Raw genomic sequence first — 23,861 nt, forward strand, 5'->3', positions numbered from 1 at the left:
AGCTGAGCCTCCTTGAGAGCGAAGGCAGCAGCCTCCTGTTTGGGCAGGTCCAGGATGTCCCAGGGCAGGGCTGGGCTGGACTGGAATCAGGTCCAATCCTCCCTCCTCTCTTGACTTAGAAACCCCCGTGTCTCTGCAACATTACCCAGGAGGGGCCCCCAGAAAGTGAACCAACTGGAAGAAAGCCTGAGTCCTGAGCCCCAGGAAGGGAGAGGCTCCTGTGGACTCCTCCTGGGCCCTTAGCGTCCAGCTACCCCACCCCGCTTCCCTGCTTTTCCTGCCCCACTCTCTTTGTGTCATCTCTCTGTATGCCCTTCCCACTTATCCATCATTTGCGCTGACTCACCCCTCCAGACTTGGGTCCCTTCTCCCTCCTGGGAGTGGGTTTCCCTGAGCCCATTTCTGTGGGACCTTGTAGATGTGCTGCAAGATTATCACCCTTTGGACCCGGGAAGAGTAGAAACCATGGAAGGTAGGAAACCTCAGCCTCTCCCATGCCTCTTTGACAGTCAGGTAAATTGAAGTATGCCAACTATAAAAATCCTTGCTCTTTTTCTCTGTCACTACCAGAATATTTTACATCCACTAAGGGACTTCAGTTCCAGACACTCTTTCTATCCTCAGTGCCCAGCTCCCAGCATCCTGTCTGTCCTCAGGACCCAAGTTCCTATCAACCCCTGTATCCCCAGAACCACAGCTCTGAGAGACTCCTTTTCCATTCTCAGCTTACCTTTCTGTAAATTGGGGAAAGAGGTGGTAAGGCTGGATCACCTCTAATTCTTCCAGGGCTCACATTCTCTGTGTTAAGATAAGGTGGAAGAGAAGTGTCCAATCTGGATTTGGGATATTGGATTGGAGGGAGCTAAAAGTTGTCTTTGCCCCATAGGTCCACTTGCCCATGGCTCTAATTGTCTCTTGTTCCAGGTGCAAGGCATCCTGGGAGATATTTTGGTTCCCATCTGTCTTGTTTGGGTCCCACCATTTCTTTCATCTGAGGACATCGTGAAGGTGGTGGTCCTGCCCCCATCCTACTCCAGGGTACTTTACCCGTTAGGGTCTTCATGCAAGTGACAGCAAATCCAATCCAACTGGCTTAAGAGAAAGAGGATAGTTTCACATATAAAATAGTCTTGGGGGGGGGGTGGTACAAGAAAGTAAAGGGAGTATGGTGATGGAAGGAGAACTGACTCTGGGTGGTGAGCACACAATGTGATATATAGATGATGTATTATAGAAACGTATACCTGAAACCTATGTAATTTTACTAACCATTGTTGCCCCAATAAGTTTAATTAAAAAAGAAAAAAAGTCTCACATAGCATGGTCTGAACATAGCTGAACATAGCATGGTCTGTTCAGCTATCTGTCCTCAGGATAAATGGCCCTCCTCACGTTACAGGATGGCTGACAAATAGCCCTGGGGCCACACTCTTCCTCACATTTGGGAGGAACACAAAGAGAATAGACAAATAGACTGAGAGAGCCAGACTGAGGGAGACTGAGGGGGAAGAGACAAAGGGAGAGAAGAGACTTTAAGAAGCTCTTAGAGAGAAGGAAAATATTTACCCACAGAAACCCCTAGAAACACCTTCAATTGTGTCTTGTTGATCCAGATGATGCCACTTGCCCATCACTGAACCAATATCAATGGCCACGGGATGAGAATACACTGATTAAAATAGACATAAGCCAAAGGCTCCCCCTACCCCCAGGCCAGAGGTGAAATCAGCTTTCCCAAACAGAAATGATATTGGGTTACAGCTGCTGTGCCTGCAACTTGAGGGGAGGGGAAGGGAATGGTCTGCATACCGTGAGTTGACCATTCTAGAGTTTCTGAAGTCATGGGATGGTGCAGGGTTTGTTAGTTGCTCACTCAGTGTCATTCTGTGAGATAAGAGAAATACATATTTGGTCTTTGCCCCCAGTTCCTGGCACAGAGCTCCTGAAACCCCTGTAATTTCTTGGGTGATAGGAGTGTCTTTTGTTTTAATGAGGTGACTCTGGGTGGGCTCTTGGAAGGCTCCTGGATAATGGCTGGTCTTCTGAAAGACCAAGCCATGGTTAGAAGCTTGGAATTTTCAGCTCTGTCCTCCATTCTCTTGAGAAGGAAGAAATGGAGTTAATGACCTATCATGCCTATGTGATGAAGCCTCCATAAAAACCCCAAAAGTATGGTGTTTGGAGAGCTTCCTGATTGGTGAACACATACAGGTACTGGGGAGAGTGATGGGTCAGAGAAGGCACGGAAGCTCTGTGTCCCTTCCCACATACCCTGCCTTACAGATCTCTTCCATCTGGATGTTCATCCGTATCCTTTAGCATATCCTTTTATAATAAAACAGTAAACATAATTGTTTCCTGAGTTCTGAGGGTCACTCTAGTAAATAATCAAACCTGAAGAGGGGGTCATGGGAACCTCTAATTTATAGCCGATTGGTCAGAAGTACAGGCAACAACCTGGATTTGCCATTGGCATCTGTAGTGGGGAATGGTCTTGTGGGACTGAGACCTTAACCTGTGGGATCTGATGCTGTCTCCAGGTAGATAGTATCAGAATTGAGTTAAATTGTAGGACATCCAGATGGGGTTACAGAGAATTGCTTGGTGTGGAGAAACTCCCCTACACACACACACACACACACACACACAAATTGGTGACCAGAAATGTGAGTATGGTAGTAGTGTGAAAATAAATGTGACACTCAGGAGAAAGACACAGTAGGGAAGAACTGTTTTTTTGTTGCTGTTTTTTGTTTTTTCCTATACAGGAGGAAGACTGAGTGTTTTTCCCTAATACACATTCCCTCTGCCTTTGCTCCTTAGGAAAATTCTCATTTTGGTCAGGCATCTACCTTTCTTTAAAAGCCAGATGATGTGGGGGTAGCCCTAGAAATGGGGTCTGAATGTACTTTGCCAAATATTGTGGTTCCATGCCCTCCTTCCAGTGATTGTCATAGGCATGGGTGTATGAAACAAGTCAGGCAAATAAAACATGAGAGTAAGTCGGCCTGGAAGTTTTGGGATAATTTTTCTTTGATTTGAAAAAGAGACCCAAGTAGAGATGGATGGCCCTTTGTTATTGCCTCTGAATGTGGGTGTGATGTCTGGAACTGCAGCGGCCATGTTGAGGCCAGGAAGTGGATAAGCCTGAATGGATCCTTTGGGACATAGTGGAAACATTGAACTAGTCAACCCAGGGCCTGCCCCAACTCATGATCTGTTCTGTGAGATAATCAATTTCTTCTTTGTTTCAACTATTTTGAGTTGGGTGTCCTGTTACATAAAACCCTGGCCATCATATTGCCTGTGAGTCACACAGAATACATAGAGACAGCCCTGCATGCAAATGAAAACATTCTAAGTGACAGTTTTTTTTTTTCCAGTTGCTCCCCCATCCTTGTTGTAGGATGTCTCTCACAGAGGTTGTTTTCCCTGCTCTGGCAGAGTGGGTGCATACCATGAGAACTGCAGTTCTCATGGATACCTCTTTCCAACCTGAACAACTAACTGTACATGGTGGCTTTGATGTGAACTTCTCTGGCTATAGCAGTGGGGGTCATAGGCAGGGCCCTGCCCCAAATGGGACTCCATCAGAGTCTGTCAGCTAAAATTTTAGAACCAGGACTCAGTAGTTCTTGGTATTTGACATTTTAAAGGCATCTTTGGCTACTATGTGTGAATCAGGAGAAAGAAGTCTGCGGAGAGACAGAAGAATAAAGCGGAAGCCTACAAGGGAAGCCTCACATCCAGAGACAGAGAGATTTTGCAAAAGGGAGACAACCTTGATTTCACATAGCTTTTTCGATTCTGTTTCCTGTCTCTGGTGAGGCCTGGAGACCTAGCTCTTGCTTGGATTCTAAACTTTCAATAACGTTGTCATTTTTGCTTAAGTCAGCTTAAATAGATTTTACTTCTTGCAGCTGAGATTCCTGAACAAAAACTTGGGAGCCATTAATGATGAGGTCCTGGTTACAAGCTCTGGTGTAGAACATTAGAGAAATTTAGCCCTAGCCTCAATATCTGCCGTAGGGCATCATGGGACATGTATTTCTATCTTCTGATTCTGTGTAGGGCCTTCTGGGAAATGTGGTCCTAGCCTCCAATCTCTGCTGTAGGGCACCATAGCCTCCAATTTCTGTTGTAGGGAATCATGGCAAAGGTGAAACTATCCTCAGTTTTAATAATGGAGCATCTCAGAAAATGTTATCTTGGTCTCATCAATGTTGTAGTGCAATGGGAGATGGAGTCCTTACCCAGTGTTTTTTGTAAGCTATACCATAGAAGATGCAGTCTTTCCTTCCTTTCTTCATCACCTGCCATGTCCTAGGCACTATTCTAGGTACTGGGGAGACAGTTATGAGCAAATAAAAGGCCTTGCCCTTTATGGAGATTTAGCAAAAACACAACAACAACAAAAACCCCAAAATTAACAAATTGACTGTTCCAGTTAACCATTGCAACACAACAAAATAACCCCAAACCAAGTGGTGTAAAACCACAACCTTTTTATTTTATGGGTCTGTGGGTCAGGAATTTCAGCAAGGCTCAGCAGGATCAATATATATCTGGACTGGGGCTAAAATAGGCTGTCCTGAACAGCTGGAGATGGACAGGATGGTTCATCGGGGACCATATATATGAAAACTTGGTTCTGACTGTTGACTGGTGTTATGGGTTGCATTGTGTCACCTCAAAATGTATGTTGAAGGTCGGCCCGGTGGCTCAGGCAGTTGGAGCTCCGTGCTCCTAACGCCTAAGGCTGCCGGTTCGATTCCCACATGGGCCAGTGGGCTCTCAACCACAAGGTTGCCGGTTCGACTCCCGCAAGGGATGGTGGGCTGCGCCCCCTGCAACTAACAACGGCAACTAGACCTGGAGCTGAGCTGCGTCCTCCACAACTAAGATTGAAAGGACAACAACTTGACTTGGAAAAAAGGCCTGGAAGTACACACTGTTCCCCAATAAAGTCCTGTTCCCCTTCCCCAATAAAAATCTTTAAAAGAAAAAGTGGAAATCACAAGTTTAGCTTATTTAAAAAAAAAAGTATGTTGAAGTCCTAACCCTCAGGATCTATGAATATAACCTTATTTGGAAATAGGGTCTTTGCAGATGTGATTAAGTTACGATGAGGTCAGACTGGATTAGGGTGGGACCCTAAATCTGTGACTGGTTTCCTTATACAGAAAGATTTGGAGCTACACAGCCACATTCACAGAGAAGACTAATGTGACAACAGAGGCAGAGACTGGAATGATGTAGCTGTAAGCCAAGGAACACTGATCGTCAGCCACCACCAGAAGCTAGGAAAAGGCCAAGAAGGATTCTTTCCCAGAGACTTTAGAAGGAGCATGGCTCTGCCAACACCTTAATTTGGGACTTCTAGCATTCAAAACTCTACGAGAGAATAAGTTTCTGTTGTTTGAAGCCTCCTAGTTTGTCAGTTTGCAGCCCTATTTATTTATTCATTTATTACAGTAGCCCTAGAAAATGAAAACAGCTGGGTCTCCCAGTTCTCCTGGGGTTACAATATCCAGGTAATTCCTTTGTCCACTTGTCTGGTGCCTGGGCTGAGATGGCTGGACTGTCTGTGGCTCTCTCCATGTGGCATCCATTCATGAGTAGATTGGCTGTCCTCATAGCATGACAGTCTCAATGCAGGACTTTTATGTGGCAACTGGCTTCCTCAGAACCAGACAGTTCCAGAAAGCCTGCCACCACATTCTATTGATCAAGGCATTCTCAAACCCCTCATGTTCAAGAGGTGGAGCCAAAAACCCCACCTCCTTAAGCCACCACAATGACAGTTGATATGTGACTTGAAAAGTTCCTAAAAAGAAACCCTGTCCCTCACCTGCCCCCAGATACCATAGAAGATGTCTTATCTTTTCATTCGCCTAGGGCCTCATGGGGAACGTAATTTTGTCTCTCTGAGTTTGCCTCAGTGAATCATGGGAAACATGAATTCTTCAATATTGTGCTCCAAGAACGCCACTGAAATGGTAGTTCTGTTTTTCTTCCGACCAGTCTGAGGGCATCCTAGGAAATACAGCCCAACTTTTATCTCTTGTGCCCAGGGCATCAGGGGAAATGCAGTCCTGTCCTTATTCCTCACTGTAGTGCATTAAGGGAGTTCCTGTCTCACAGTCCCCCAGAAATGCAGACACGTCTCCTTAGAACGACAAAACAGTCTTGATCTTTGGAGTTTGGGAGAAGACACTGGAAGATCATTGCTTGGGTAGGTGAGTTAGAAGGTTGTATTTGGAGCCCAAAAATAGATCTGCAGGCGGCATAGGGCGGAAGCCCACATGAGACTGCTCCCAAGATGGGGATCTTCAATGCCTGTGTCCTACTAGAGGACCCCTAGTTCCAGGAGCCTGAGGAAGCCCCCCATCCCTCCTCCCAAAGATAGACACTACGGAGAAGGGCAGATCTGGCCTTGTTCACTGGTACAAAAATCTTTATGTAAGTATAAAATATTAAATAAAACAAATATTAATTAATAACAACAACAACAAGGGTAACAATATTAATAGTAAGAAGAGATCTCCTGATGGCCCAGCGCCTTTCTCCAGCATTTCTCCTCAGGTTCTCACAATTCAAAACACAAAGATAGGTATTTTCACAGCTAGGAAAACAGGCCCGGAGAAGACAGAACACTAGCCTGAAGTCACATAACAAATCTGCAGGACTAGGAACTGAGGGAAGGGCAAAGGGATCCCTGGATCCAGCCAGGGCAGGGAGAATGTGGGATTCAGGTACAAAGGAGAGTGCCTCCCCATAGTCTGGCAGTCATAAGTAGGGTGCCGATGGTGAAGCTGAGATGGTCAGGGCCAGGCCGAGGGGCGCCCCCTCTGCGGGGCTGAACATCCAGCATTGGGTCATTACACCTATTTCCAATACAGCATGAGACGTTGAAATGGGTCAGTCTGAAGGCTTCAGCCACGTGTAGGCCTTGGCACCATGAGGGCGTCGCACAGCCCCTTATTGTGTAGCTTGGGTTCCCCAGCTCTGAGGAGAGAGAAAACTATGTGAGACTCCCAGGTCTGGAGCCTGAGCTTCTCACTGGGTGACATGCCACCTTGTGGTAGATGCCACCTGGGGAAAACAGAAGTTCTAAGTGTGGTCCAGGGCATCTGTGAAGTCGAAATTATTCTCATAATAATGCTAAAACATCATTTGGCTTTTTCACTCTCAGAAGTGTACAGTGGGGTTTTCCAGAAACACCAGGACATGTGATCTTGCAACAGATTGAATGCAGAAGCAGATATAAGGATCCAGCTGTCTTCTATTAAGCCCGACATTAAAGAGACTTGCAAAACTGTAGAACAATGCCAGTCTTCTCATTACATTTTTTCATTTTAGAAAATACAGTTGTTTTTCTTCATAAAAATATGTTCACATGTAATGAGTTTTTAACTGTTATTTTAAAATGAATTAATAAATACATCTTAAATAAATTTCTCAGCTTTAATTCCTAATACAGTAAATATCTATAGATATAACTGACATGAACAATAATTTTTAAGCGAGTGAAGGGATCTTAAGATCAAAAAGTTTGAGAACCACTGGAACAGAGATCTTTCCAGGATGTCACAGGATAGAAATCAGGGATGTCTACAGTAAGTCCTACTCACCTAAGGAGTCCCACCCCCAAAGAAGTCCACGTTTCTACGGCCAAAATATCCATTTCCTAACGGACAAGTCCTAATTCCTTACTACAAATTTGCACCCTCCTGAAGGAAGTCCTACCTTTTCCACAGAAAGATCCACCTCAGTTAAGTCCAGCTAAACTGGAAGTTGACCTCTTAAAGAATCCCCCTCATTAAACATCCCCTCCCACCTTCCCCCAGGGCCTCACCATTATTGCCTGTGGCTTCCAGACATTGACTCATAGGGCCTCGGCAGTTGGTGACGGAGGTCTCTTCAGAGGAGCATCCGTGGGTGCTGTTCCCCTCACAGCTGTAACACTGGAGACCATTCAGTGGCAGGTTTTTAAGTTCCAGGACTTGAGAGAAGAGAAGTGACACAGAAACCAACAAAATGAGCATGGAGTAGGGGCCTGGGGAGGGGTGTCCTTCCTTGCACTGACTCCTGATAAAGAGGAGTCCTGATAAAACTGGAATTTTTAAGGCAACATAGTTAAGCATGAGGGTCTATGGTAGGAGCTGGGCTTATGGAAGCTCACTCAAGAATCCTACAGGAGGAACTCTATGGTTCTAATTTCCTTTATAACAAAACTCTATGGTTCTACTTGCTTTTTCCCTTCCTTAAACACCCCTCCATTCTGGCACGCAGGCCAGAATGTGCACGTGCTTGCCATCTCTGCACGTGCTGGGTTGCAACCCTTTTCTTTTTTCTTTCTTTTTCCAGAATAAATCCTTTTTGGTAACGAAGCACCTAGTCAATATTATTTTTCAGTCGACACTCCCAACTCTCAGCCTGAGATGTCATGGAGCCCCCTTGTGGTCAGACATTGCAATGGCACTATCTTTTAGCAGGGTTCTATAGGGCATGTGAGAGAAAACAGAAATCCAGGCTCCCCAGGAGTCTCTATCTGACCAGGCAGGCACCGGGTAAGCAGCTGTGTAAGATGAAACAGTCCCTGCCCTGACAGAATTTACAATTTAGAGCGACATTCTCCCATATAGTAGCCACAAGCCACATGTGGTTTTACCTACATTGAAATTAATATTAAATAAAATTCAAAATTCAGTTAACATTTCAAGGGCTCCATAGCCATTTGTGGTAGTGGCTACCGTATTGCACAGTAAAGATACGGAACATTTCCGTTACTGTGAAAGGTTCTGTCGGACAGTACTGGTTTATAGAGACAGAATAACACAAAGGATCTACTAGATTATATTGAAGGGGAGGGACAGGGAAAGTTTCACTGAGGACGATACTTTAAAACGGAGACAGAATGAGAAGTAGTCAGCTAGGTGAACTCTTGGGGGAGACGTGTTCCTGGTGGAGGGTACTGCATGCACAAAGGCCATGAGGCAGGCAGAGTTTGGCAGCTGCAGAAACTAAATGAAGACCATGAGGCAGATGGGTGACGAATTACAGAGGGCAGAGTATAACCTTTGGATTTTACTCTACAAGCAATGGGAAGTCCTTACAGTGCTTGAGGTAGGAGAATGACATGATCTGATTGACATCTAAAACAAAATTTCTCTTGCTGCTGTGTTGACCGATGTCTGTTGGGTAGCAGGAGTGGAAGCAGGGGGAGCAGTGAGGAAGTTATTGCAACAATCTAAGAGAGAGGTCATGGTGGCTTGGACCAAGGTGGTGAGCAATGAAAGGATTCAAGAGGATGTAGGAAGCATCACATGTGGGTCTTGGTGAAGGTTTGATAGACACTGAATTCCCACAAAATACTGCTTTGAGGAAGGGCTTGCTATGTCCATCTTTCAGAGGAGGAAACAGAGACCTAGAGAGGAGGGGTTTGCCTTTGAGCAGCAGTGAGCCCGAGGGCACTTCCCTGTCCTGATCTCAGGCCTCACACCAGGTCCCCTGCTCCTTACCTGGGCCCATATTGCATTTGGTGGTGTTGCAGCACCGCAGGAAGTGGAAGGTACGGTTGTTGTGGAAGCCGGTGGGGCCTGGGCAGCCAGGAAGGTTGCCACAGCCGCGGGAATGGCGCTCATCACCTGGACTTCCTGTCGGAGGCAGAGGAGAGAGGTCAGATTGTTGATGAGGGGCTGAGACTGGATTTGCCCACCGCAGCAGTCACCTGCCCATTCTCTGCTTCACCCTTCATTATAGGACTCTCATTTTTTGGGGGGTAGCCATATATCTAGCCAAAAGACACATTTTCCAGTCTCTGTGGGTATAGTCATGTGGCTGAGTTCTGGCCAATGTGATACAAGTAGAAAGGTTTTATGAGACTTCCAGAAAGAGGAACTCTTACAAAAGGAGAGGTATCCCTTTTTTGCCTTTTTCCCCCTTCCTCCTTCCTGGAACTTGGACATGAGGCCTGGAACTCTGGCAGCCATCTTGGACTATGAGGCAACATTGAGAATGTAAGCAATATGTAAGAAATGAGAAGGCATCTGGGTTCCTGGTGACTGTGGAACTGTCCTCGTGGCCCTGGACTTCCTATCACTGGACTTTTTGTGTGTGAGAGAAGTAACCTTCTACCTTGCTTAAATCCCTGTTATTTGGGGGTCATCGTTAAGTGCAGGCTTGGGGAGGAACAAAGCAGGGAGGAGGTGCTGGCAGGTTGGGGCTCACCTTCCAGGCTGTGGTGGGTCACCACGTCCAGGCACTCTTCTCCAGGGTTGCGGCATTGTAAGCTTCGGTCCAAGCCCCTCTCACAGCTCAGGTCTGAAGAGGCGCAGGAAACACATTCGAGGTAACGGCTTCGAGGAAAGGTGGGAACTCGGCCTATTGGGGAGGGGCAAGAGAGTGAGACTCCATGGGGAGAGTCCTAGAGATCCAGCTCCCTTGAGGACTCGCCTCAGCATCAATGCTCCTTATCGCACCCTTCAGCCAATAATCAAGCCTTAGCCATTCTGAATGTTTCTACAACTCATTCCCCCCTTTCCAGCCCCATGACCAGGTCCAGCTCAGACCTCCTTCAATACCAGCTTCCTCCCTGGCCTCCAGGTTTCCATTCTTGCCACCCCCACCCCAGCTCCAATACATCCCCACATGGCCCTAGAAGGATGTCTCTAATACTCAAATCTGACCCTGTCTCTCCTCTGCTCAAAATCCCTCCATGGCTTCTCAGTGCCCTCAGAATAAAATCCAAGATTCTCAGTGTGGCATTCAAGGTCCATCAAAGACTAGGTCCTGGCCACCTTTCCTGCCTCATCTCCCTCCACGAGCCCCTCAGACTCTGCTCCACACAACTTTCCACAGTCCCAATATACATGCTTTCTACCTTGCTTAAATCCCTGTTATTTGGGGGTCATCATGAAGTGCAGGCTTGGGATCCAGCCTCTGCACCCACTGTTCCCTACATTCCCTACCTCCTACTCATTCTTCAGGCGTCATCTCCAATTTCACCTCCTCCAAGAAGTCCTCCCTGACCTCCCAGGTTGGATCAGGTTCCCTCTGGGGTCCTGAATGCCAGCCCTGCTCACTCTGGGTCATCCCTGTCTGGTGACAGGTTTGTTTCCCTCAGTGGACTCTGAACCCCAAAAGAGTAAGACCGAGGCTGTCTTGGTCATCTCTGTGCCCAACACCATGCAGCGGAAGGCCTGGGCCAGAGAAAATGTTGAATAAATATTTATTAAATGACAGAAAGAATGAATGAATCAACAATGACTTAAAACCCTTCTATTGTTCCCTGTGGTAGCCAGTCTCCAAGACAGCCACAGTGATCCCTGCTTCCTGGTATTCATGCCTTTGTGTAGTCCTTTCCCATAAAGAAGAGGGCTGACCTGTGTAACCAATAAGATAATGTGGAAATGACGGTGTGTGACTTCTGTGCTAGATTGTAAAAGACACTGCAACTTTTTCCTGGCTCTCTCTTGGATCACTTGCTCTGGGGGAAGCCAGCTGCCATGTTGTAAGGACACTCAAGCTGCCCCATGGTGAGGTCTGTATGGCAAGGGACTGAGGACTTTGCCAAAGCCACAGGAGAGGATCATCCATGTGACAAGCCTTCAGATGACTGCAGCCCAGTTGTCATCTTGACTACAACCACGTAAAAGATCCAGAACCAACTAGCTAAGCCACTCCCAGATTCCTGACCTTCAGGAATTTTGTGAAATAATACACGCTTATTTTTGTTTTAAGTTTTGGGGCAATTTGTAATGTAGCAATAGATAATTAATATGCTATCCAATTGTGTCAGCGATCAAAGGCTCACCTGATTGATCTATGATAACTGCCTTTCACACAAACTTTCTAGTTCAGGCCAAGTGGATGAGTTCCTTTTCCCTTGATTCACCCATTGTTCCTCTGCCCAGGCCTTGGCTCACACCATTGCCAAGCCTGGCATGCCCCACCCCTCTTTCTGATCCCAGATATCTGAGCTGAGTTTGGGCCAAGTCTTAGAGAAGTGAGAGAGCTGTCTCAGCCAAGGCTGTCAACTGGCAGGCCATTAGCTGAAATTAGGTGACTCAATTACATCAAAGGCCAAATACCCACCCCCAGAGAAAAATAACTAAAAGGCCAACAATCCATATTTTCTCACATGAACTTCCATGGAAATGAAAACACAAATTGCCATCATTGCCAAAATATGTCTCATACCACTCATAGGTGTCTTTGGGAACTTTTCTTCTTATGTTGCTCTTCTAAATGTGGGTGATCCTCAGGGCTCTCTGTCTTGGGCTCTTTTCATTTCTCATGGTACACACTCTCTCCCATGGGGATGTTACCTATTGACATGCCTTCATGTCCACCCATCCGCTGGGAACTCACAAGTTTCTCTCCAGGCAATATTTCTCTCTGAGCTGCACACCTATACATGCAAACGCCCCCTGGAGCCCCTAGTTATCCCTCAAACACCTGAATCTCTCTACATGCCCCAAATGAAACTCTCCATATTCTCCCCAGACCTGCTCCTTCTCCTGAATTCCACATCTCTAAGGTGGCCCCATCCAGGTCCCAGAGCAGAAACCTGGGAGACTCCTTAAATCTCCACATCTAGGCATCAATCTGGTTACTTCTACTACCTTGTTTTCTAGTTCTTTAATTCTTTTTCTCTGCTATTTCTGGTCTCTATTAAGCCTATTTATTGAGGTTTTAATCATAGTCACTCTTCTATATTTCCTGTTTGACTTAAAAAAAATAGATTCCAGATTTCTGCTAAAACTTATCTTTTCCTCTACTTCCTTGAATATGTCAATCATAGCTATTTTAAAGCTCCCTGTCTAATAACTCCAATATCTGAATCATTATTAATCTGTGTCTACTGTTAAATCTTCTCTTGGTCTCCGGCCAATTGGTCCTTTTTGTTTTCCTCAGGCTGTCTTGTAAGTTTTGATTAGATGCCAGACATTACAGGTGAAAATTTGCAAAGGCTCTAAATCAGGGGTGTCCAAACTTTATTCAACGTTTTTCACCAAGGGCCGTATGCGGTAAAACACACAAACAGCCGGGACACTCACTGGAGGTGAAGTACATATTGCCTCCCCCGGTTTATTTAAGTAAACTAAATGCATTTTTGGAATTTGCTGCGGGCCAATTAAAAATGGATCACGGGCCGCAGGTGGCCCGTGGGCCGCAGTTTGGACACCCCTGCTCTAAATGATATTATCTTCTTCCAATGGGGGTTAGGTTTTCTTCTCATCAAGGATTGGAATTAAGCATTTTGGGGCTAGTCTATTTCAGTTTTGTCCTTACTCGTATGGTGTGGTCTCAGAGGAAAGCCTGACATGGTACCAATGCCTCTGTCACCAACTTGGCAACTTCAGTCTCCCTAGCATCCTATCCCTGCTGGAATCCTAGCTCAGTTCCGTAGCTTCCCAGATGCTATTTTCTGCTGAGTTTCTTGGAGTCACACCCTATGCATGTACAGCTTGCCAATGACTTGAAGGAAGTAATTTGCAGATCTTGGGACTCCCTTTTCTGTGGTTCCATGCATTCCAGGATTTTAACTTTCATTTTCCAGACGCTCTGGCAGCCCTAGACTTCAACCTCTGTTTTCCCAGTCTAGCAACAATGGCTTTCTATTTGGGTTCTATTTGCCCCCCAACAGCAGCAAATTGGAAAGTGCACTCAAGGAAACCCCTAGCTTGTCTGTGGAACTCAACTCCCGTGCTTCCCTTATTTCAAAGATTGTAGCACCTCAAGTTCTTCTCTTCATCTGCTGCGCTCTAGTGACTTCAAATAACTTTATAATCTGTCCAGCTTTTCTAGCTGTAATTGGTGGGGGACTTAGTCTAATACAAGTGACTCCATCATGACCAGAATAACAAACCCACCACCATGTCTAATCCATCACGAAGTCTCGCTCATCTGCCTGGTAAATGTTCTTAAATCCATCCACTTCTCTCCATCTGCAGGGCTGACACTCTAATCCAGCCACCTTCTTCACCTGGACAATCTCACCCACCTCCAAATCGGTCTCCCCTCTTCTATCTTCCCTCTATCATTGCTTCCCTCCAATCTCTCCCCACCCTGAGGTCAGAATATATTTAAAAAATACAAATTTGACTGTGACACTCTTTGCTTAAAACCCTTTCATGACCTCCCACTGTTCCCCGGATGAAGTCTACACTCCTCACCACAGCCTAGAAGGCCCTGTGTAATATGTCCCTTCCAATTTCACCAGCTCCCTTCACCCCATTTTTCCCTTTCTCCAGCCATAGTACCTTCACCCACCACTAGGCCTTTTTATCTATTGTTCCCTTTGCCTGGAAAACCCTTTCCACTGTCTTTTCAACAGTCTGATGCCCACACATCCCTTGAGATCCAGCTCAGCTGTTGCTTCCTCTGGGAAACTTTGCCTGACTGAGTCAAGTATCTCTAGGGTGCCACAGCGCCTACTCTTCATTCATCCCAGACCTGATCACTCTGGCTTCTGTTTCCCCCATCTCAGCCCCGACAATTCTGGACTGTGCTTCTCTGTGACAGCTCTGACCCCTCTGGTCTCTGTTTCCCTTATTACGGTTCTGCCTGTGCTTCCCCTATCCCAGTTCTGATTAATCCTGGCAGTCACTGTCTGATCATGGGTCTGTCACCCCCCTCCCTCCACTGGACTGTGAGCCCTGTAGGGGCAGGGCTCAAGGCTGTCTTGGTACTGCTGTGTTCCAGTATCACAGGACATGGTTTAACCAACTATTCTAGTCACCACAAGTAGGGTAAGATGGCATTAGAAATGCTGCCTCAAGCTCCCTGGTGGGCCCATGACCACTCCCAACTCTTTCTTTAGAATCCTCATGTTCAGAGATCTATCAGCTAAAGGGTAACACTAGACTCAGTGGGGGGCTCCCAAGGGTCTATTCCCATCATCAATACCTTCTGCATTGACCACTATTGTCAGATAGTTTGAATATTATCTCTTATTATAAGCATTACTTAGACTCAATTATTAGTGTTTTCTTTATGCACATCTAATCGAGAGAGGAAGTTGGCATTCTCTCTCCTCACTTCCTTGAAAATGAACATTTGATTCAGTTCCCACCAACAGATAAAAGTTTGACGTCAGGATGGTTGAAGAATAAGGAAAAAAAACAGTGCAAACGCAGTCTCTGCTTACTGACGACATTGTGACTGGTCTGGCCTTAACCAATTTCCTTCCTCACCAAGGCCAGAAAGAGGAATCTCTGACTGACCATGCAACATGGATCCAATCCTTCCCATCTTTCCTCTCCTGTGGGAACTTGGGGAATTGGAGGCTTTCTAAGTCTGTTTCTTAAACTGACCAGAGCCTAAAACCATGAAACTCAACAAAAGGGCTGTGGAAGTTTTTCACATTTTTTTTCACTGCTCACGTCAAAGACCATCTATTCTAGGGACATTCTGAGCCCAGTGCAGCCTGTGAATCCATCGTTTATGACTTCCCTTAAGAATTTTAAGTCTCTGGTGTCCTTGGTCTTTTATCTTATATCATCTATTGCCTGAACCATCTCCTGTCCCGTGGAAAGAAGTAGATAGCAAAACATCAGTAAGGTACCTCATCTACCTCTGGAGTGGGAGTATGTGTGCATACTTTCTTAAGGACAGATGTTGCATCTTATACCTAACAACCATCAAAACAAACACGTATGGGATGGGACAGAGAGATGGGGACGAGTTTATAGTCGGGGTTGGGACTGGCAACAGTTTGAGATGAGATAGAGTTGATTTGGGGATGGGGTTAGAGATGTGTTTGGAATAAGGATGGGTTTGAGTTGGAGGGCGCTGGGGTGAAATGAATTTGGGGATGGGACTGGAGGTGAGGTTGAGTTGGGATTGGGGGTGGGGCTGAGCTGGAGATATGTTTGGGATGCGGAAAGGTTTGAGTTGGGTTGGTCCTGGGGTTGGGTGTGGACTTGGGGTTGGTGTGGCATAGGATTGGGGCTGACGATGAGGTTGAGTTGGGGATGGTTTAGGGTTGGGCATGGCGAGGGCTGCCCTACTCACCAGGTTTGGGCTGGTTGCACAAGTCTGACGCACATACGGCCTCTGTCAGGGTGATAATCTTCGTGCCTGTTCGATAGCTCATGGTCCTGTTGGTCTTCTCTGGGTGGGCACAGCCTCTCTCCACCACCTCCAGATCTTCACTTTCTGTGAGAAATATATCTTTGTCACCCCAGAGGCTCCCCTGGGCCCAACCAGCCCCTAACACTCCTGGTCTCAAGGTCACCCATTCCTGGGGCTGATCCCTGCCAGGCCTCTAGTGTTGTTTGGGTCCAACTCTGTCTTTTCTAGAGTTACACACCCCCTCGACCCCCGTCTCTGGGAGCCTACTTGGTGACAACACTATCACTGGTACCTTCTAGATCCATCTACTTCTCCCTCCCAGCTTAGTGATCTTAGCAGGGAGATGCTTCTAATAGAAATTTTAAAAGGAAAATGCTTCCAGCTTACCCAAAAGTGTAAGACAATAAAATAATAAATACGGTGTATTCATCACCTCACTTGATTAAAATTTTAGCATTTTGGCTATATTTAATCAGATGTTTTTTAAAATAAACTAAACTTAAAAGATACAGTGAAAGCCTCCTGTTCACACCCCCAAATCACATTTGCCCTGTTCAGAGGCAACCACTGGTGTAGGTACTTCTCACACTTTGTATGCATAACAACATATACTATGGTTTTACTTATTTTACAGGTAATGTGGTTTTTTTCTCTCTACCTTACGTTTTTGAGATGTAGCTACATAATACCTGCAGCTCTATTTTTTTTCATATAAACTGCTGTGTCGTGTTCCATTATGTAATTAGGCCTTAATTTTCTTCTCTGCTGCTGACTGACTGTAGGGTCCAATTTTCCATATCACATTACGACTAAAAACATTCTTACACATGTGTCCCTGGGCACCTGTGGCCAAGGTGCTTTGGTATTTCTATATTCCTAGGAGTTGCACCGCTGGCGGGAGGGCACGCTAATCTTCATCTGTGCCACCTGTTGCCAAATTGCTCTGTGACGTGGGTGCACTGACTGTCCCCTAAAGGCACGGTCTGCAGCTCCACATGCTCATCCACCCCAGTATTGTCAGATTTTTAAATGTTTGTCAATCTGATGGGTGTGACGCAGGGTCTCCTTATCTGTTTTGTCTGCATTTCCCTGATAGCTGGCGAGATGAGGTTCCTTGATCACCCATGTTCCCTGTCGCGCTGGAGTGGGGAAGCTCACCTTGCCACGTGTGCATGACTGTGGTCCTGCAGAGGTTCTGGCCAGGAGCACACTCTTTCGCCTGGCAATTCCCTGTGATTTCACACAGCATGCACTGCAGGCCCCAGGAGGCTGGGCAGAGAAGGAGAGGACAGAAGTTGTTATAGCTCCGTGCCACAATCCCCCTTTCGCCCACTCACGTCTCAATACCAGGACCAAGTCTCCAGGCTCTGGGCACCCAGGTTCGTGCTCTGCGTTCTGCCAGACGCTGGGTTCCAGCGCTGGATTGGGGCCATCTAGCTGCACTTCTAGTCTGTCTTTCAGCTCGACGTTCTCTCCTTGCCCACAAGTCCTTCACTGCAGCTCTGTCCTCGCTCCTGTCCCTTGAAATCTATCCGCGCAGGGCCTAGTCTGAAAGTCCTGTCCCCACCCTTTCTGTCAATCTAGCCCTGCTTCCATTTAGGCCCTTGACTCTGCCTCGCCAGCTCTTCTAAGGGTGTTCCATCTTTACATTCTACCAGTGTCCCCCCTGCGCCCTACTAACTTCCCCAGGTTCTACCCCCAGCTGTAGCCTCTCCCCAAAGCCCTCTCCCCGCCCCTCAGTCCGCTCCGAAGTTCTAACACTGCCCATCAGCCCTCGGTACATGGTAACCTCAAGTGTACTGTAGCTCGTACTGAAGCCTCCCGGAGCTTCTCTCCACGCCCACTAGTTCCTCCCCGAGGTTCTGGCTTCACCGACACGAGCTCCTCTCGTGGCTTTAGCCTGCTCCTAGCTCCACCCCAAGGTCCTAGCCTCGCCCTCTACATCCTCCCTGAGTTTCTAGCACCACCCACTAATTACTCTCCTCTGTTTTCTCTCCTTCCTTCTTGCTCCTTCCAGAAGTTCTAGCACCGCCTACCAGCTCCTCCTCGAGGTTACAGCTCTGCCCACTAGCCCTCCTCCAAGGCCCATCCCCGCCCACCGGACCTCCCCTGTGGGCCCCTTCCCCACCCCAGAGTCATTACTCATTCTGGTCCTCCAAGGAGAACTTTCCGGATTATTCATTGCCGAAATACTCCCCAACCCCAAACACCACCACCCCCACCCGTCCCGCCTTGACTCGGTTCCTTCCTAATTTCCTTTTGTTTTATCAGCCTTTCCCCCTGCATTTTCCGGGGAAAGGAGATGATGATAAGGTCTCGTTGGCTAGAGGGTAGTGAAAGGTAAGGGTCCTCAAGGGACAAGTCCTGGGTCCCCAGCCCCTAGCTCTGCAACACTCCGCCCGACTCTCTTTAGATCTTGTGTAGAATGAGGCACTGTCCTCCGGGTCTTTCAAGGGAGTGGGGGATCCGGCAGAGTGGAGAGCCAGAATCCCACTTATTCAAGGACCGGCTGTGTGACCTCGGACTAGTTACTCTGTGCCTTCTCTGTGAAACGGAGTTAAAATAGTTCCGCCTGCCCAGTTTGAAATTACAAGGCAGTTGCTCAGAGGAACGCCTGGAATAAAGAGCACACTCACTAAACGGTGGCTGTTGTTAAACGCCTTCGCTCAACTAATATTTCCTGAGTACCTACTGTGTGTCAGGTACTGTGCCGTGTGGGGCTGCAGATGGCAGCGGAATTATCATTTGAGTTGCGGGACTGGGAACTGAGCTCCCCTCCTTCTCCAACTCATCAGACTCCCGAGTCCCCCTCCTCTCCCGTCCCTTCCCGTCCCCGCCATCAGACCCAGTTCCCAGCTCAGGCGTTGGGGACCCAGCACCTACCTAGTATGCAGGTTTGAACCAGAAGTAGCTGCAGCAGCAGCGAGAATCCCATGTCCGGCAGCGTCTCCTGTTCGCCGCCTCCCTGCACCTCTGAGTTTAGCCCTGGGAGGGAGAAGTTTTGTGGCCCCAGGGACTCCTCCCAGAAGGTTTGCGAAAGAGCGAGTCAGTCCCCGATGCGTGGGCGCCTCCCCCACTTCCCCCACGTCCCCCCACCAAACTTCCTCTACCAGGGCGTGAGGACCAGCTAGCTGGGACGGGGGGGCTGGCTCTGCTCTGACTCACGTGGCCATGGTCACAGCTCTGTCCTCAGACTCCCGGGGTGCAAATTCCAGTTCTTCCTCTTCTTGTTATGGGATCTTGGGTGAGGGAACTCATCCCTCTGATTAAAACTTGTCCTGATGGGAAATTTGCGGCTGATTATTAGCTAATATAGGATTTTTGCTAGTTTTGTTTTGGAGGGGTGGTGACAGTGTCGTGGTTATGTGGGAAAATGTCTTTATCACTTAGAGATGAACGCTGAAATATTTGGGGATGAAATAATATAATGTCTCTAATTTACCTTAAAACGCTTAAGCCAAAAAGTAGATAGTGCTGTTATGACAATGGTTTTTTGGTTATGTGGGAAAATTGTTCTAATTTTTTACAGCTCACCGAACTATTTAGAGGTGAATGTCATCGATGTCTGCATTTACTTTAATATACTTTAAGAAAAAAGAAAGGCAAAACGGCAAAATTTTTGTATCAATTAGATCAAGGTAAGTTACATGCCATTTTGCCTCCTTTTCTGTGTGTTTGTAAAGATTCATAATAAAATTATTTAAAGTAAAATAAAATGCAAAAGATAAATAGTGTCTTCATCTCAGGATGCTTCTGACCAATCAGAACAATTTAATCCAGGTGAAATGCCTGAACAGTGAAATAGAAAGAGAGAGGGCTCAACAAATTCCTTCAGCATTTGCTGAGTAAGGGTCACACTGGTCCAGGAACTGGGGACACAGCAGGAAAAACAGCAAAGGTCCTGCCCTTGTGACAGTGGGGAGTCGATACCTGTTATCTAACCTGTGGCTGTCAGGCAATGACAAGTAAAATGGAAAAAAAAACAAACCAGGTTGAAGGAGGTGTAAGTTACAAGTGAAGTGTGGTCTGTTCAAGTGGGGGTGATTCTGGAGGGCTTCCCTGAGCAGGTGGCATTTGAGCAGAGGCTGAATGTGGTGAGAGAAGAAGTCAGGCAAATGGTGCAGGAAGAGTTCTAGGGAGAGGAAACAGCCAGTGAAAATCCCTCGAGGAACAGCTGTGTAGCGGAACAGAAAGAGGAAGGGAGAGAGTAGCAGGCAATGAGTAAGTAGTAGCTTCCTCTACCATTACACTAACGATGATACTATTGTTATTCTTACTCATTTATTGAAGCCTTAAGCTAATAATTTAAAGATCAGGTAAGAAAAATCCCAAAGAAATCCTCAGGCCTAAGAGGCAGTATAGCCTAGTGGTTAAGAGTGTGGGAGCTGGCACCAGGCTCTGAGGGTTCAAATTCCAGCTACTCACTAGCTGTGTGGCCTTGGGCAGGTTACTTAACCTCCCTGTGCCTCAAGCTCCTTATCTGAAAAGCAGAGATAACAAGTGCTTCCCTCCCAGGGCTGGTCTGCTAGGGACTTAAAAGAATGCACCCAAGGTGCTTGCCACAGTGCCTGGCACATAGTAGGTGCTCAATAAGAAACTAACTGCCCTTAGTATTGTTGTTGTCCCCAACTCTAGACTCTGGCCCTAGTTCCTCTCCGTGGGGTGAGAAGGGAGGTGGAGACATGTCATCTGTCTGAGGTCAGTTGTCATACTGCCCATCCCCTAGCTGGGTCACCCTGGGCCAACAGACAGCCTCATTTCCAAGACAGTTTCCTGGTGTGGAAAATGGGACCCCTCTTGGGGCTGGGCACAAAGACTGGATGAGATATTAATGTGTATGAGCCAGAGAAATAGAAAGCTGGGGTGTTGGTCTAAGTGGGCTTGGGATTCAGCTCAGCCACTTGGTCCTGGTGGCCTTGGGCAGGTGGCTTTACCCCACTGATGCCTGCTTTTCCCAGTTGTGGAATGGGTCTGGGGAGAGTGGGAGGCGTCTCTCAGTGAGAGGAAGTTCAGGTTTGGGGGGTCACATGGAGTTGTGTGGTCTGGCATTGTCACTTCTTGGGTAGATGACCTCACCACTCTGGGCCACAATTTCCTCTTTTATTTAAAGAATGAGGGAAATATCTTGGATGCCACACCCCCCTAACTGATACTGCTCTGGTCTTCCCAAGTCTCGGTCTGTCTCTCTTCTTCTGTGTCTCTGTGTCTCTTTTTCTATTTTTCTGTTTCATTCTTTTCATCTGTATCTCTCCATCCTTGTCTCTCTCTGACTCTGCCACTCTATTTCTCTCTGTACCTCTCTCTCTCTTTCTATCTCTGCTTCTCTCTATCTGTGCTTAGTCACTCTCCATGCCTGTCTTTCTTTGTCTCTCTGTCTCTGTTTCTCTGGCTTTTTCTCTGACTTGTTCTCCCTGTCTCTCCCTCGAGTGACCCACACCAGTGAGGTCCAGTGACGTGTTATGGGAGAGACCAGGCAGTGGGCTGGGCGCATGCACAATCCCAGAAAACTGGCAGGAATGCCAGCTATTTCCTCGTGACTCACCTGGGGTTCTCCCGCTCCTGCCTGCTGGCTGGGTCCTGGGTAAGGCCACAGGTTTCGGGGACTTCCCCGGGCTGAGGAGAGGAGAATCTCCTGCAGAGACAGGGAGGGAGAGGAATCAAGAGCCACAGAGACACAGAAAGGGAGAGACAGACAAGGAAGGAGAGATAGTGAAAGAGAGAACAGTTAGAGATGGGAGTAGGGGAGAGAAGAGAGGAGAGGCCACAGACAGACTGACTCAGGAAATTAGAGAAGGGGGGAGACAGAGATGAGAAAACGGCAAATGAGAGACAAGGACTGTGAGAAATACAGAGACAGAGAGAGACACACACCGGGAGAGAAGGGGACAGGTGAGGGGTGTAAGAGAGAGACAGAGATTGACAGTCGGAGTTCGAGGGAATGACATCTAATTGCCTTCAAAGAGAGATAAGTAGAGACACAGAGAGACAGACGTTGTGCATGAGTACGCACGTGCATGTGAGTGCATGTCTGGGACCCCCTTAGCCTCTTGCCACCTGCTTGAGGAAGTGACTGCCTCTGGCCTGGGCTGATGGTGGGGGTGGGCTGTGGCCATTTCCTCCCCAACTCCAGAAGGCCTAACAGGCAACACTGATGTGGCTTTGCCATCCTGACCTGGTCACCTCCTAGAGGCGGGGATGTCTCCTCTCAGGGCTTCAGCTTTCTTTCTGCAAAAATGAGGGACAGAAGAGGAACACACTAGGAAGTGAAAGAGCTGAGAAGCCCCTGGAGTCCACACGCCTCTTCCCCCATTTTCCAGGCAGAGAAACTGAGGATCTCCCCTTCTTAATTTTGTTGAGTGCTTGAGAGTGCCTTGTCTATATGACTTGGTGAATCCTCACAGTGTCCTATTTTACAGTTGAGAAAACTGAGGTTTAGAGAGTGGGTCATCTGAAAGGTGTCCCCCAAAGATATCCAGGTCCTCAGCCCTGGAACTTGTGAATATTACCTTATGTGAAAGAAGGGTCTTTTGCAGATGTGATTAAGTTAAGGATCTTAAAATGTGGACATTTGCCTGATGATCCAGGTGGGCCCTACATGTAATCACAAGTGTCCTTATAGAGGGAGGACATTTGACTACAGTCAGAAGTGGAGGAAAACAGGGTTGGAGAGAGAAGGTGCTTTGCTGCTGGCTTTGAAGATGGAGAAAGGGCTCAAGAATAAAGGAATACAAAGGGTACAGCTCTAGCAGCTGAAAAAAACCCCAGCATCTCCCGAGGGAGTGCTACCCTGCCACCACCTTGATTTTGGCCCCTTAAGGCTCATTTCAGATTTCTGAACTCCAGTGCTATAAGAGAATAAATTTCTGTTGTTTGAAGCCTCTAAGTTTGTGGTCATTTGTTACAGCTGCCATAGGAAACTAATACAAGGGGTTAAGTCACATGTCTAGGATGACTTGTAGATCCAGGATTTGGACCCAAGTCTGGCCCTGTCACCCATGCTCATAGCTGCCAGGCTGAGGGGGTGGGGGTGGGGGGTGGGACAGGTACCAGGAGCTAGAAGTCCCCAGCCTCTTTCCATTCCCATCCTCTTTGCCACGCTTCTCTCTGGCTTCACGGGGCTAGGGGTGACCTGGGGAGAAGAGGGGATCCAGAGAAGAAAAGAAATCACAGAGTTTGTAAAAAAGAGAAGGTTCCTTACCTTTAGCACTTTGCAGCTCGAGTTCCACCATTTCCCTGCCAGTGCAGAAATGATCATGGCAATTCAAGGGCTGTGTTGCTAAGATAGAAATGCTCCTCTTAGGGGTTGAACTGTACCCTTCCCTACCACCAGAAAAAGAAAAAAAAAAGAAAGAAGAGCAAGAAAGGTTGAAGTCCTAACTTCCAGCACTCAGAACGTGGCCTTATTTGGAAATAGCGTTGTTGCCAATGTAATTAGTTAGGATGAGCTCATAGTGGGGTAGGGTGGGCCCTTATCCAGTGGTACTGGTGTTTTTCTAAGAAGACACGATGTGAAGATAGAGAAACGGGGAGAAGACAAGGTGGTGATGAAAGCAGAAACTGGAGTAATGCAGTTACAAGCCAAGGAATGCCAAAGATTGCCAGCAAACCACTAGAAGCTGGCAAGAGTCAAAGGCAGGATTCCTTCACATGGTTTCAGAGAGAGCACAGTCCTGCTGATACCTCGATTTTGGACATCCAGCCTCCAGATTGTGAGGCTGTTGTTTTAAACCACCCAGCTTGCGATACTTTGTTATTATGGCATCGGCAGGAAACTCATA

At 47.2% G+C, this 23,861-nt stretch overlaps 1 protein-coding gene across 2 annotated transcripts; it reads right to left on the reverse strand.

Annotated features, from left to right (window-relative positions):
• Window positions 1-4,486: 4,486 nt before the first annotated feature.
• On the reverse strand, window positions 4,487-23,411 carry PLAUR (plasminogen activator, urokinase receptor). Of its 2 annotated transcripts, XM_081032500.1 has the most exons (10): window positions 23,282-23,411; window positions 21,626-21,715; window positions 19,249-19,361; window positions 18,967-19,068; window positions 17,242-17,352; window positions 16,024-16,167; window positions 10,234-10,386; window positions 9,525-9,659; window positions 7,859-8,005; window positions 4,487-7,008 (listed from the first exon to the last, which is right to left on the reverse strand). In XM_081032500.1, exons 4-10 carry the CDS (start codon window positions 19,016-19,018, stop codon window positions 6,752-6,754), a joined length of 999 nt encoding a protein of 332 aa, XP_080888626.1. In that variant the 5' UTR covers window positions 19,019-19,068; window positions 19,249-19,361; window positions 21,626-21,715; window positions 23,282-23,411; the 3' UTR covers window positions 4,487-6,751. The 2 variants fall into 2 exon arrangements, with proteins under 2 accessions (XP_080888626.1, XP_080888625.1); XM_081032499.1 differs by having other exon boundaries at window positions 18,967-19,361; window positions 23,282-23,408.
• Window positions 23,412-23,861: the final 450 nt, after the last annotated feature.

Source organism: Rhinolophus hipposideros, assembly GCF_964194185.1.
Source record: "Rhinolophus hipposideros genome assembly, chromosome: 21".
NCBI lineage: Eukaryota > Metazoa > Chordata > Mammalia > Chiroptera > Rhinolophidae > Rhinolophus > Rhinolophus hipposideros.

Bases quoted from the DNA above. Each gene is read 5' to 3' on its own strand.
- PLAUR (XM_081032500.1), bottom strand. From the start codon at position 19,018: ATGGGATTCTCGCTGCTGCTGCAGCTACTTCTGGTTCAAACCTGCATA. The intron at 10,387-16,023 runs GTGAGTAGGGCA...CCTCCCCAATAG, and splicing joins GTGCAACCAGCCCAAACCTG to GCCGAGTTCCCACCTTTCCT. The intron at 8,006-9,524 runs GTAAGGAGCAGG...TCTTCTCTCAAG, and splicing joins CAAATGCAATATGGGCCCAG to TCCTGGAACTTAAAAACCTG.